The 16248-nt window shown below is 35.5% G+C and overlaps 1 protein-coding gene across 1 annotated transcript in view; it reads left to right on the forward strand.

The window, feature by feature from the left end:
- RALYL (RALY RNA binding protein like) overlaps nt 1–16248 on the forward strand; it is a 725647-nt gene that overhangs the window by 637598 nt on the left and 71801 nt on the right. Inside the window, exon 4 of the mRNA XM_060127724.1 lies at nt 3226–3301. Within this exon, the coding sequence (XP_059983707.1) occupies nt 3226–3301 (76 nt within the window). The remainder of the gene's footprint in view (nt 1–3225; nt 3302–16248) is intronic.

The raw sequence follows: 16248 nt of genomic DNA on the forward strand, positions 1-16248 counted from the left end.
TAAGTTTATTATAAAGTATCAAATTATTTTCCAAAATAGTTGTACTAATTTATGTTTATACCTGCAATGTATACATGTGTGAGTTGCTCACCAAAACCTCACCAACTCATGATATTGTCAGACTTTGTAAATTGTTGTAAATCCAATGGGTATCAGTTGTACATCATAGTGTTTTCATTTGCACTTACCATTACTACTGAGATTGAGAGTCTTTTCATGTGTTTATTCAGCATTCATATTTCTCCTTCTGTAAAGTGTCCCTACTAGTTTTTGCCCAATTTCCTATTTGGTGTTTTGTCTCTGTTTCCTATTAGAGGAATGAATATATATTCCGAAAACAAATCCTTTGTCAAGGATTCCTTCATCCAATTTGTGCCTTTTCTTTTCATTTTTTTTATGTGACTTTGGATGGGCAGAAATTCTTAATTTTAATGTAGTAGAATTTATCATTCTTATAGTCTAAGGCTAGTGTTTTTTATGTCTTGTTTAAGATTATCCTTCCATACTCTTATCTCATAAATATATTCTACTATATTTCCTCCTAAAAGTTTTATATTTTTGCCTCTCACATTTAGGTTTTTAATCCAATAAGTAATTTATTTCTCTGTGTGATGTAAGTTAGAGGTCCAATTTCATATGTGTTGTTGCAGCCTAGCTTTTACCCCTTCATCTGCTGTGCCAGCTTTTTCATAATTCAAGTATCCATACATGTGTATGTCAGTTGGGGGGTTCTGTACTCAGTTCCATTTTTTCATTTTCTTTGTACCAAAACTGTAGTCTTAATTACTACAGCTTAAAAATAAATCTTGATAAGGTAAATTTGCCAATTTTTTTTCTTATGTATATCATGGCTATTTTGATGTTTTGCTCTATCATATAAATTTTAGAATCAACTTGTCAAACTCCACACAGACACAAAAAGAGTATTTGGGGATTTTATTGAAAATACATAGAATCAATAAATCAACTTGGGGAGAAATTAAATATTTATTATATCAAGTCTTCCAATTTCTCTTTTTATGTAAGGTAACTGTAAAATCCCCATAAACAGTTTTATAATTTTCTCCATAAACATCTTTAAAATTTTATAATGTATTTACCCTTAGTTACTTTATTTTTATGCTATATAAATGGTAAATTATATATTTAAATATGTATTACTATGTAGTGGTATGCAATTAAATTTTGTATATTGGCTTTAACTCCAACAAACTTACTAAACTCTCTTACTAATTGTAGTAATTTGTGGCTGCTTTGGAGTTTTTATGTGGACCCACATATTATCAGCAATTATGACAGTTTCATTTCTTCTTTCCCATTTCTGATGTTGCTTTCCTGTCTTACTTCACTGACTACAATATCCAGTATGATGTTATATAGAGTTGGTGATAGTGAATGCCTTTTTTTTATTTTTTAACATCTTTATTGGACTATAATTGCTTTACAATGGTGTGTTAGTTTCTGCTGTATAACAAAGTGAATCAGCTATATGTGTACATATATCCCCATATCTCCTCCCTCTTGTGTCTCCCTCCCACCCTCCCTATCCCACCCCTCTAGGTGGACATAAAGCACGTGGCTGATCTCCCTGTGCTATGTGGCTTTTAAATCCCTTGATCCTAAAGAAAATGTGCCCTGTGTCTCACTATTAAGTATGCTATTTACTATGGATTTTATATAGATACTCTTTGGGAGGTGAAAGAAGTTTCCTTCTCTTCTTTTTTTTAATTTTTTTTCGGTATGTGGGCCTCTCACTGTTGTGGCCTCTTCCGTTGCGGAGCACAGGCTTCGGACGCGCAGGCTCAACGGTCATGGCTCACGGGCCCAGCCGCTCCGCAGCATGTGGGATCTTCCCGGACCGGGGCACGAACCCGTGTCCCCTGCATCGGCAGGCGGACTCTCAACCACTGCGCCACCAGGGAAGCCCTCCTTCTCATCTTAGTTAAGGATTTTCCCACATATGGATGTTGAATTAGATGAGCATATGTTTCCTATCCTTTAATGTTAAAGATGACTAACAAGAACCTACTGTATGGCACAGGGAACTCTACTCAGTACTCTATAATGACCCATATGGGAATAGAATCCAAAAAGAGTGGATATGTATATATGTGTAATTGATTAATTTTACTGTACAGCAGAAACTAACATAACATTGTAAATCAACTATACACCAATAAAAATTAAGTTAAAGAGAGATGACATTGTATTTCATCTAGACATTTTGGTTGTTTTTACTGATGGGTGGCTCATCCATCCCCGGACAGCATATTTAGTCCCCTGTACAAGAAATAGAACTTTGCCTTTCTTTTCTGTCAGAATAATGTCCCTCACTTCTTTCAAAGTTTTCTTGAAGTTCACCTCCTTTAGATTTTCTTTTTTTATCATCCTCTTAAAATTTTAACTTTATTAAATCAAATTGTTTATGTCATTTCCCAAGCCTTTACCACCCAACCTCATAACAGTTTTACACATTTTTTTTAAGATTAGGATTGGTCAATTATTTGAAAATACTCTTTTGTCATGTACTTAAGCATCTTCTTGTCTTATCTTAGAGACTTTATTATAGTTTTAGTTCATGAAGACAAGAGATGTGCTCTTTATTCCTTCTGATCACCCCAGAACTCTGTAACTGCACATTCCAGTTGCTGAGTGCATTTTGTTGTTTCCACAGTAAAGCTGGTATGCTTTACAGTTCCACCCTTCTAACACTTGGAGAAGACATCACCAAAGAAAATATAACAATTCCTCTTAGGAACAAAGCTTTATTCCATGAAAATGTCTATACAAACTGAGACGTTCCTGGCAAAACTCCAGATCAGTAGGATATCTCAATCTCTCTCTCTGTCTCTCACTCTTTCTATTTTTAGTAAGAATTCCTGATCCCCCACCTTGTTCAACATTTTTTTTCATAGTACTTTTCACCTTCAGATATGTTATATAGCTTTCTTATTTGTTATGTTTGTGGTTTAATATCTATCTCTCAAGCCCCCTCCCCATAGAAGATAAGTCCCACAAGGGCATGGATCTACCCTGTTTGGTGCATGATGTGTCTCAGACAGTGCCTGGCCTAGAGGAGTTGCTCAATAGATACCTGTGAATGAATTAATGGCATATAAAATTTGCATAGACAAATGACAAAAATAAAAATACAACTTCATGATTTACTTTTCTCAAAAGGTTTAATATTTTCTTAATCAGTACTATTTTATTTTATGCTTTCAGATATCAACATGGCAGGAGAACCCAAACCATACAGACCAAAACCTGGAAATAAGAGGCCCCTTTCTGCACTTTATAGGTAAGTAAGCAAACACTATTTTATGATATGTAGTAGTGAAAAATTCTTTCAACTTTAAAAGGCAATATAACCTATAAGGAATCAAATATTTTGAAAAGCAATTCTAACTGGCATAAAGTACAACAAAATGCTCGTGGCCAAAATATAAATACATCAAGCAGCATTGGCAGCGATCTTGCCTAACCTTTTCATCTTTGCTTAAACAACACTTCTACAAGATATTCCTCTAATAAAATCTAATAAAAATCTCTCATGACTCTACCTAACAAGTGGTGGAAAGGTTAATATTTGTTAACTACTGCATGCCATGTACTACACATATTTTACATATGCTATTTAATTTAATTTAATTTTCACAGCAATCCTGCAATGTAGATATTGCTACTCTTCATCTTACAGATCAAGAGCCTGATATGCAGTTTCTTAGAGATCTTTCCTAGGTCACACCACTGATAAGTGATGGTGCCAATACTCAAACTCATGCTTTCTGATGCCATGCCCTGAGTTCTTTCCAACAGATCACTCAGCCTCTTTGTTACAAATGACATGTTCATTTCATCTCCATTTCACCAAAAAACAAATGTAATCCTTCTCATTTCTAGAGAGGCATTAACTGTTCCTTTAAACTTTCCTCATATATTTGGATCTGAGTCAACTTAACACTGTGGTCTTTCTCCTCTACATGCCCCAGTTTATCAGTGTGTATGCCTATAATCTCAATTCCAGGTAGACGGAGTAGACTATACTTAGCATCTTTATTGTTCTATATATACTTCTATTAGGTTACGGAAAATTCAGTTGATTTGGAGAAGACGTCAAGATTAAACTCATGGAAATTTTGGTTCCTTTAAAAACGGCCACTTTAAAAAAAAAATAGTGCTCTGCCGCTAAGCCATATGTCCCACTTCATGTAGTTTCGCCATTGGTTTTTGTAATCTAAGTGCTGACTTTGCATCTCTCTCTGTTAAATTCCCTTTTGTTAGACTTAGCCAATTGTTCCAGGCTATTGAGATCTCCTATCATCCAATTTATTTGGTCCTGTCCCAGATACATAATCTTCATTCTGTCAGTGTCCACATCCAAAAAGCTAATGTAAGTGCTGAGCAAGGCCCCCTTTTTCCTGATGTCATTTGGATAAAGGAGAATTGAGTTATACATATCGAAATTGATTATATTCTGATATAGTAGAGCAAGAAGAGTGCTCAAAAGATAGTTTGGAGCTGTTTCCTTGTCTTTGTTCTCAGAAAATTAGAAAATCTCCTTTTCAGCCACTCACAGCTTCATTTCTCGAGCTATAAAATAAAAGGGTCAGAACTAGATGAGTTTTAAGGTCCTTTTCAAGCCTAATGTCCCAGGATTCTCGAATGTATGACCATCAGCGATCTTAAAAAATACATTGGAAATATATCTTAATCGCTGTTTTCACTTTGGCTGTGTACATTTATTTAATTTTAATAAAAATTTGTATATAAAAAAGGAAAGCTACAGGACTTAACAATTGTTGATAATTGGTCATAAGACAGTATTTATGTTAAAGGTCAGAGATGAAGTCATCAACAAAAGGCAAATGATGCTTTCTGTACCTTGTTTGAGGTAGAAGACAATGTTTAAAAAACTGAGAAATGCAAATAATTTTTGATCAGATTGATTTTAAAATTTATGCATAGAGCTGCAGCTAATGCAGAACGTTTGAAAAGTCATAATTTCAATTATTACCAGAAGAAGCTGTCAGTGGCTTTTATTCTCATCAAAGAGCTACTACCAGTGTCTGTGCGATGATGTTAATTTTCATATTTTCCCTGTTCTTGGAGTGTTTTGATTTTCTTACAAGAATAGAAGCTTATGACAAGAAACAAATGCCTTTTTAACTGTTATTTCTCTATTACTAAGTTTTGCTGAATTGTGAATTCAGAAGAATTAGAAGCAGAAGTTTATTTAAATCTGATATATTGTATACAAATCATATTAGTGGGGAAATATTTATTTATCCTATTTTCATCTGTTTACACAAAAGAAGGCTGGGATGTTATGAAATTGCAAAATGATAACAGAGGGAACAAAAGAGAGTGAACGTGCAGCCGAGAAAGCCCTTTCATACACGTGCCCTCATTCTTACATAAGCTTAATAATAATAATACTTTACTTTTATGTAGACAAAATGTGTTTTCATAGTCATTATTCATCTGTTCACCACAGAACTCCACAGGGTTGGTATTATTTGCCTTGCTTTATAGATGAGAAAACTAAGTTTCCAAGGCAATAAAGGATTTGCCCGAAGAAAGGTAACAAGATTAGGAACTGAACACTGTTTTTCAGCTTTCAACTCTAAAGACCTTGCCACTTGATCACAACTCCCTGTATTTACTGCTACCATCTAAACAATGCAGATCCTAAAAAGCAGAGATCCTACCCACCAAAACCAATAATCAATTATGTTTCTGTCCATGATTATCATGCCAGCAGGTGGTAAAAGAAAGCCTGCACACTGTACATAGTATAAGAACAAGAGTTACCACCAATCTGTGTGATCATAGGGCAAAGGTTTTGAGATTCAAGTTCTTTATCTAACATAATAGTTGTATAATTTTTCTTGATACTGTAAAATGGAATAATTGAGATGAAAGCACTTAGCTCATTGTGGGGAATATAGTAGCAGCTTGAAAAGAGGTGGTTTCTGCTTTCCTATTTTTTACATCTTTGGGTCTGTTTCCTTATCTGTAAAATGAAAGAGCTGGAACAATTTCATTTGTTCATTCATTCATTCTTTCATACAAGACATATTTATTGTGAGTCTACTATGGTCTAAGCACTAAGGTGGCTGTTCTTCTAGACAAATGGCACAGAAAATGCCAAGGCTGAAGGACAAGGAGAGAGCAAAATAAAATAAAAGTAAACTAATTTTATGGTTATAGGTAACCTCTGATCTATCTTGTGCCCTAAACTACTATGTCTCTATATCTATTTACACTATTAGGGATGTCAGTGATCTGCTATCAGACTTTCTTCTTAACTTATGTCCATTTTACCTGCATCATCAACCACAAAGTAGTATTTACATAGAATATTCACTGAGGCATTGCTTTGATTTGTTACTTTTTTTAACAGGATTTTCAGTTTAGCCAAACAACCTTCACTAAGATTTTGTCATGTGTTAAGTTAACATGGTACACATAGAAGACACAATTTTTTAAAAACTGAGTAAAGCTTTAATATATTAATATCTTATCCATGAGTTAGATATACATATATATAAGGAACATAAATGAAGTATACATACATTTCTATAAGGAAATAAGTGAGAGAGTTATAGATTCTGCCTGGTAGACAGGGAGTGAAAAGTCTGGATGCCTCTCGAGCAACTTCTGAACGCAGGCATTCACTCTGCAGACAAACGGGAAGAAGGGCATGCCAGCCAGAGAACATTTGCAGGGACACAGACACAGAGATGAAGATGAGCATCTTATGGCGAGAGCTAGGATAGACCACTCGGACCACCATGCTATGGTGGCTCAGGCTGTCAGCATCCTTATCTGGCTGCTTATCAGACTAAGGACATTTGGCTTTTATTCTGCAGGCAACAAGGAGCCATTTTAATATGATGAGTGACTGGAAATGGGGTGTGAGTGAGAGTCACAGATACATCCAAGGTTTCTAGGGGAATGATCACATGATTCTGTCGAAGAAATAGGAAAGGCATGATGAGCAGCAGCAGGGTCATGTTTGGGGTTGGCGGAAGGAAGTAAAAAGAAATTATTGCAGTCTTGCACATGAATCCATAGAGACAGACAATTCATTAAAATAGCACTTATAATGAAAATGTCTCCTATTAGAGGCTATTTGTAAATGACACATAATGAATCATTTGTGAACATTCCATAAATATTGGGTCTAGTCCTAATGGTGAATAGCAAATCCATTCTCTAGAAAGAATATTGTAACTTTTAATAAATTGCTGCTTCAAATGTGCTTTGAACATTACACAGTGTCTATGGTGCTGTGAAATAAAGTGAGTTTCCCAGCATGCCAAGTTCCAATTAATGCTAAACAATTGCTAAATAAGAATAACTGTATGATGGTTTTGCTTCTGCTTGCAAAGGAGACAGACCTTTCCCCTCTGATGTGAGTAAAGCTGACAACCAGAGCACACAGATATTATTTATCAGAGCTGAACAGCACAGGTTTTAACACCAAGAGGAAACCCTCTGGGTCACCGGGAGCACAGCTCAGTAAGACACATAAAACTCCAAGTTTCATCCCACTCATTTCATAGATATTACTAGACATTATTCCCAAACATGGTTTTACTGTTGTATACAGTTGATTTTCAAAGCAACCTTCTCACCTCACAGAGATGGCCATGGGAATCAAGATTGCCAATGCAAGTACCTTTAAGACTCCTTAAGATTGTCACAGGGTAACCTATAGTATTACCATTTTAAGATCACCACACTTAGAGGTGATAGCCATGAATGCGGGTTACATTATAGGAATGTCAATGATCAAAAAACTTTCAGAGTGTGAACCGAGCAAGGTGACTCTACAGCAAAATATCTCTGGTAATTTGTTTACCACTTGACCTACATGAGTTCTATTTTCTTCCTTCATGGTAACTCTGGCACATCATGGGAAAGGGGGACCCTCGGGTGACCCACAGTGTCTCATAGAACCTTGACAATAGAAATGAAAGCAATAGAAGCTAATTTCAGCTAATGCTAAACACCAAACATCATTATGGAGGAAAAATGACCCGGACATCTCCACTGCATTAACTTGCTCTGTTTGCTGAGAAATGTTTATCAATTCTCTATTGATTATTTTATTTATTTTACGTCTTCTTTTATAATGTCAAGGAAAATTCACTTTCAGAAGTTTAATCCTTCCAGTGTCAGTACCTCCCTTTGCACTGGTAAAGGCTTCCATTTCACCTGCATAGTCAGGTGAGTCCACTCAGGAAGCCGTCTAGGAATGGGCTCTGTGGTTTTTAAACGGACTGTGAGGAGGACAGGGAAATGTATTCCTACCCCCTGCACTAATGCATCCTGTCCTGAAATGTATACAAGCCCAACATTGACATGCCTACAAGGTTCAACTTAAAATTCAGTTGTTGCTGGGTCTGTGTAGCAACTACAATCTCTTTTTGCTCCTGATCCAATCTTTCCTGGGCAACGAACTTACTATCATGAAAAGTGTAGTTGTCAATATCCACAAGAGAAACACACAAAACAGTGCCTACTTCCAAAACTCAAAGCTGAACATCCATATATCTGGGTAACTGAGGGTGTCTTCTCTTTAATTCACACTTCCCAAGCAAACATAAAATGCTGCTGAAGCAGAAAAGGTTCCAAACACTCACTTTGTGGATGCTTCAGAATTGTGCATATGCTTGATGAAGAGAGGGTTAAGTGGCCTGGATCCTAAAACTGGCAAAGCTTCACAAGTGGTTCGAATTGGATCTCTTATTCCTTAGCTTTTCCAGCTGCATAAAGGAAGAAGAAAAGTTTCCTGAAAGACGACATGTGTTTAAGGAGCCTGGAACTGTTACAGATGTTTTCCACATTTTAGTTATTCTCATTATTATGATGATTCAAAGAAAATGTCTATAATAAATTATTTTAAGAAGTTATTTAAAATGAGCTGTGAGCTATGATAATGTTGCTAAAATTTGCATGGTTAACTAAATAGCTTAATGTTTCTTATAACTGCCTAAAGAGAAGACTTTAAAAAAAAAGAATTACACTTACTTATAGTACACACCTCGTATTTCAATACTAAGTGAATGCAATTTATAAACCTTCTAATGTGAAATGTGTAAAAGAAATGCTGACACAATACACATTAAATAGTTCTGCTGCAGGCGATTCTCTACTAGGTTAAAGGATGACCTATTTGCAGTCTTCTGTTATGTTTTTAATGCATAAATATCCATGAATATTTTCTTGCATATAGAAATAACATGGTACTTGTATAAGGAGACTGGATGGTACAGTCCTTGATGCAGAGAATTCGTCTCTAGGGCTTTTTGAAACATTACAGTTCTATTTGTTTGATTTGAGGCAATTTATGATAAAATCAAAGGAAGCCAAATGATACAACAAATTTTAAGAAGAGGTAAGAGCCAAGAACAAGATATGAGTTAGGAGTGGGGCAGGTGGGTAGGATCAGGCAAATTATACTTAGAAAATGTATGTAATAATAAGGTATTAAAATTGGGCATCAAACTTATCCATGAGATTCCTAGCAGTCAATGCAAAAAGGGGGTACATGATAATTTACGTAATCATCTATTAAAAGAGAGTACTCCAATCTGTGATGAGAAACTATTTTTTCCCTAATTCTCTCTTCTGAGAGAATTATTAATCGTATATGAAATCATTTAAACAGCATAGTAGATAGCACCCTCAGTAGCAGTTATACAATACACATACACATGCACACACACACACACACACACACACACACACACACACACACACACACACACAATATTTTTAAACTAATGGGAGTTTTATTATGAAGTCTCTCAACAAAAGCCAAGGACAAACTGCAGTAGAACAAGCCACACAGTCTTTCTTTCTGCTTCTCCCAAAGCAGTTTACCATCCTGGGACAAACTGCATGAAACTCAGAAAGAGTGATGCCCCCAAATGGCTAGCTCAAATTACCCACATAACTGCATGCTGGGAGGAGAGGGCTGAGCCCTTGGTTTTCTTGTCTACCCAGTCCCAGAGACTGGAAGAAAAAAGACTATGCTTAGATGTTTATGACCTTTCATACAAAGGCCTCTTGACCTTTTACTTAATATTCTTCCTCTGAAATTGGGAGAAATGGAAAAGGAATGACAAACCTAGCATGGGAGACAAAGTGCTGCAATTTCACCTTATCCTCACAGTTGGCAGGTGTAGATTAAGACACACAACTCTTTTCTTCTAGCTGGTAGTTTTACCATACTTTAGAAGCTCCTGCCTGTCATGAAATAGTTGTTTTCTTTCATTTGTGAAAACAGGGTTTTCTGTTGAATCAAAGCCTCCTCATCAAGAGTACTCAGGTGTTATTGTATTGGTGTTATATATTCCCTGTGCCTCACTATGTGTTTTTCAGACTTTCATGATGGGATATTAGAGTTAGAGCACTGACAGTAATACTTCTGGTCTCCACCAGAGCATAGGAGGATGGTGAGCATCTCTCATGGCTGGGTCACTGGGGAAGTGTTCCCTGCCTGGAGGAAGGTGCTTTCTGGATTTTATCTTCCAAAAGACATCTTGCTTGGTCAACAAGATGGAGTATCTTCACTATCAGTGCTGATTTCATATGTTTTCCTTCTTTTATTTTTTTGATCATTACAATAACGTGTTATTTTAAGATAGCCCTTGGTAGAGAGTTTAAGGCCATGAGCTTCTAATCTAAGTTGTTTGTGTTTATTTTTGAAGAGTTAGTTTATTCCTCTTTTACCCAAAAGGGCTCATATAATTTCCATCTTCTCAATCTATACATAAATTAAAAATTCCAGAATAGGTTGCCTATTCTACAAGATTACATGGAAGGGAGCATGAAAAAAAATTGAAATGTATCTAAAGTCCTATTTTTAAAGAAATCAAATTAAAGCCTAAAAAATTTTTACTGTGGGAGTGATACCCTCTCTTTACACTGTTTTTACTATAATTAAAAACAAAATCTTCTCCAAACCCAGAAATCCTCTGCACAGTTAGTAGAGAAAGAAAATACTTATTATTGAATAAGCATTAATTCAGAATGCCATACTCATCACAGGTAATCCACTAAGAGATTGCAAAGACAGAAAGAAATCTCACTCTTTTATATCCTGAAGCAGCTATAACCCATTTCATACATGTTCTCAGGATATACATAACTATTCCTCAAGTAAGAGGCCTGACAGCACCATTCATCATGCATAGTTCATTGTAAATTCACCAGGTACTTAGGGTGACCATCTGTGTTAACCAATTGGTAGTTGGATTTATCCAGAGGAAAATTAACCTTCTCATATCTTTGTGACAGGTAGTAGTTTCACACCTTGGAACACCTAAATTAGACTCCTACCTTCCCACAGAAATGGGGAGATAGGCATGCTATCTCCCTTGATACTTAAATTTCAAAGAGATGGCTCCTGGGTCCTAGAGAATAGACATGCCTAGGTCATAAAGCCCTATCTAATCTTCAAAATGATTTATATACATTTCAAAGAAAGAAGAAAGTCCTTACAATGACAAGTTTTCTAAAGTAAATGCTCAAAAGGAGGGGAGGGAAATCTCTTCCCTTATTTTCAAAAGGAAGTATTAGTTTTAAGTTCTTAGGTTTTTGTATCAATTTTTTAAAATACAATTGAGAGTGATAATTAAAGACTGGCTTGTGTTAGACTGATGGAAACTCCTTTTATTACACTCCTGCCCCAGAGGTTAACCTTTGTACTGCTTCACTGACTGCTCCTCTGAAGCACCAGGGCTTCTGTAACATTCCCATCACACATAGGAAGATGCTTTATGACCAGACTGACTGCTTATTTTCTAACAACTGGAAAAAAAGTAGGAAGAAAAGTGTCATGATGTAGAAGAATGTCAGCCCATACAAAATGAAGAGAGGAGAGGATAAAATGAATATGTATAATATAGATGGATGTGATTGGATTAGTGAGAAATTAAATAGCTCTTTTTCCTCTATTATATTGTCTCACCTTTACAATGTCATTGTTTTTTTAAACCACATATGGCTGTTTTATAAAATTAACTAATTCTACCATCTTTATAAAAAAGTATCTTATAAAAAATTACTTTATAAAAGAGTATTTCCCCCTGGTCAATTAAAGTTTGAAAATATCGCAAATTTTAAGGTAATAGAAAATGCTGAGTTATAGAAAGATTTATTCTAAAGTTTTAATTATAAGCAAGTTCTGCACAATAAAAAAGTGAAGTTTATAAGTTTGTTATAAACTTTGATTGGCTTTAAATATATTCATTAGAAAATAGTTCACAATTTTCTTGTAAAAATTACATAAAACTTTTGATGTCTTTGCAAGAATAATTCTTCTGACTGAGTTAAGTACTAAAAAACAAATGCTTCCTTTTTTGATATCTAGACAGATGAGGGCAAAAAAGGCAACATAGTCTCACCAGATTATCAGTCAGCTGTGCATGATAAATTCTTTGAACTAAAATTCATCCTTTTGGAAATTAATTGACTCTATTAAACTTTCAAAATTCCTTTCTAGTGGAATGATGACACGATTGATAATTCATCCTATTGGTATTGTTAAATACCAGAATAGAGCACTGGGGGATATCCTTCCAAATTGAAGTATTGAAATGTATTTAATGTATGTTTATTCTTTGCTGGAATCAAAGGACAAGGAGCTTGTTCTGAGTTAAGAACATTACATTGCAAATGAAACTGAGTTGCTGTATAGTTTGCACTTTAGTATTTGTTTGAAATATCTTCTCTCCAGCAAAATCTCCACTTATGTTTCAGAATTACTCAGTCTGAAAACATATTAGTGGTCATTAGAAGGTGCACTGAATTGTAAGTTTGGAAACCTGCAACCACGTCCTGTGTCTGCTACTACCTGCCTGTGCCACATATGTAATTATAAGCAATCTAACCTCTTTTAAGCCCAGTTTTCTCAGAATAACATGAAGGAATCATTAAATCATTTCTTAATTTATTCCCATTTCTAACATTCTGGGATCCTGCTATTTACTTTCTAATCCAGAGAGTAAAGTAAGGTGTAGGTGTTTCATTATCAAGTTTATGTCTTTATTCCTTCAAACACTATCCAGTATCTTAAAATATTCATATTCATATCTTTCATATCTTTTGACTAAGTAATTCTATTCCTGGAAGTATGTCTAAGTAAATAGTCCCAAATATTTAAAATATATAAAAAAAAAGAAATTATTCCCAGATGTTCTTTACAGTTTTATTTATAATATTGAGTAATCTGATTCAACCAAAATATTATGCAGTAATTGATATGACACACCCAGTAGATGGAGTGTTCACAAGGTATTCAAGTTACAAGAGAAAAGATTTAAGATATGAGTAGAAAAAAAAAGCAAAATTATATATGCAGCATATATAACAGCATCTAATTACATAAACAGTATGTATTATAGAAACAGAAAAACAAAACTATGTACAAATGAAACAAATATATGCAAAGAAAAAAATAGAGGTCAATATATCAGTTGTAATTGTCTTTGGACAGTGAGGATATGGATAATATTTTTATTACAACTTTAGTACTTAATGCAAATTTTCTTTAATGAGAATCTGATAACCCAAAAGAGAGAGAGACAGATTTTAAAAGCAGATTTTACCAGTGATAGATGATAAACACAAAAGCACTCACACAGGCAAGAATGAGGAATTTTGTGTTCACTGTTGTGTAAAATCAGTTAAACAGATACAGCCCTTCACCTTTAGAACTAGACTCTTAGTCATCATGGTTATTAAAATGTTAATTTTCTAAAAGGGCAACTTCATTAACATTTGTCTTACAGTTCAGCTCAGGCCAACAGCCCTACATGGAGAAGTGGTCCCTGCCAGGGCTAACTGCAGGATTAGGAGTGAACAGTGCAGAGAGGAGTGGAAGGAGCAGGGTGCAGGGGGGAGAGCAGCTGAAGTCATCTGATCTTCAAAAACAAAAAAGTCAAAATTTATGAGCCCTTAAAGTGGCGCAATAAAATAACTAATCATGAATGCCTGGGGATGGCAGTTCTTCTGACTACAGATTAGTGAGCCAGTAGTAAGACAATGGTGCTTGCCTGACAATAACTGTCCCCTTGTAGTTAAAGCTGTATTTCAGCCACTTTGCTGCTGCTGCTGCTGCTTTAAAAGGGCATAGTGTAGTGAGCTACAAATAGTAACATAATAGTTTTGAATAAAGCACAGGTTATAGCCTCAGTGTGCAGTATGTAGTACATGACAGAAAGAGAAGGCAGAGGTTTTGTGTTCCTGACTCTTAACAGAGAGAATCTATTACTGCAGGACAGCTAGTCATAATGAGTCTGGGTACAGTAAATGTATCAGGATGTACTTTTAAGAAAATGATACACCAACCAATAACTAAGTTTGAAAAGGAAGCAGAGGATGACCCACAAAATACAGATAATCATGTGTGAAATAGCATTTTGAGTTGGATTGCCTAGCAACTGTTACAGGCACCTTAAGTGCTATTCTTACTAAAGCTATCCACAACATCAGGGTGAAGGCATTATTATGATATTGTGACAATTCTAAAAGAACTTAAGTAGAACTGTAACTTCTAATTGCTTGATTTGCTGAAGACTTTGTTTTTCTCATTTTTTTTACTCTTTATTACCTACACTCAATGTAGCACATCCCATGTTTAGAGGGTTAAGAAAAGAAATATTATATGATTAATATTTGAAAATACAAACTAAATTGAGTGTAAAACAATTGAAACATGTGGCATAAAAAAACACATAAAGATACTGTGAAAGAAATAAGTAATACCAGACATCCATTTTAACTGAAAAATCAAACATATTATTTTTAATATAATGCTGAAGAAATAAAAAACAAGAAAAAATAACTTTGTGTGTAGATGAGAATACTGTGGGCAGGCGGTTATCAGACAGATATTGTATACTCAGCCTGGCCAGAGAGAGTTGTCATCCAGTGGCCAAGTTATGATTATTGGGCATAGACCCAGATCCAGAACAAAGCTCCATTCCTGGGATATTGACTGAAAAAGTCTGGGAAGGCAACTACACAACCCAGTCAGCTGGTCTGCATGATGGATCTTGAGATAGCACCACCAGAATTTATCAGGAGCCAAGAGAGAAACCAAATGTTAGCCACAACTCAAAATGATAGAGACAGAGAGAGAGAGAGGGAGAGAGAGAGAGTCAGAGAGAGATGAAAGACAAAATAAGAATTTCACATGGGGTCAGTCCTAAGAGTATATGGTAGAATGATGGAGACTTGGAGAAGAATTTCTGATCCCAGCAATTTTGAATGGACCACACAATCTCAAAGCCTCGAAGAAAGACTTATCTCTAAGCCTCTATAAACAGAGCTGATTCAGGGATTGACCAAATTCAGCCTATATTAGAGACACTTAGTGGGTTTAATGGAGGAGAAGAAAACAAAGATTCACTGATACAATCATTCACCAAGTAATTAACAAAACACCTACTGGAGTTTGTTCTGGGAACTGAAAATATATCGGCTAACCAAATGTGTAAGAATCCCTGACCTGGTCTTCAAGTGTGAGGTAAGTGAAAATAAAGAAAAATAAACAATGGAATTAACCATAAGTTAGAAGGTAGGTGTTAAAGAAAATGTAAAGCAAGGAAAGAGGTATAAAGGAGTGGGAAGGGGATAAGTGTTGCAATTTACAATAGGGTGGTCCATGAAGACCTAGCCGAGAAGGTAACATTTGAGCAAAGATTTGAAGGAGATGATAAGCAGGTAAGGTTTTACCTGGGAGAAAAATGTCCTGTGAAGAGCAACTAGCAGCATGAAGGCCCTAAAGCAAAAACATACCCATGTGGTTAAGAAAAAGGAAGGAGGCCGATTTTCCCCAAGCAAATTGTAGAGATTTAATGGGGGGCACCAAGTCATGTAAAGCCTTGTAGACCATTGCAGTTCTTTGGCTTTTACTCTGAGTGAAAAGGAGGGTTCTTGGAAGGTTTTAAGCAAAGGAGTACCATGACAGGACTTAAATTTTAAAGGGTCACTTTAGCTTTATGTTGAGAACAGATTATAAAAGAACGAGGGAGGAACATGGGAAAACAGGCAGGAGATTTTGGTGACTCAGATGAAGTGGTAGCATCTGAGATGAAAACAATGGTTATGTTATGGATATATTTTGAAAGCAGAGCCAACAGACTTACTGACAGATTGAATGTGGACTGTAAGAGAAAGTACAGAGTCAAGGATATTATTTTCCACTGCTACATAAAATTTACT

Source organism: Lagenorhynchus albirostris, chromosome 17 (assembly GCF_949774975.1).
Source record: "Lagenorhynchus albirostris chromosome 17, mLagAlb1.1, whole genome shotgun sequence".
Lineage (NCBI taxonomy): Eukaryota > Metazoa > Chordata > Mammalia > Artiodactyla > Delphinidae > Lagenorhynchus > Lagenorhynchus albirostris.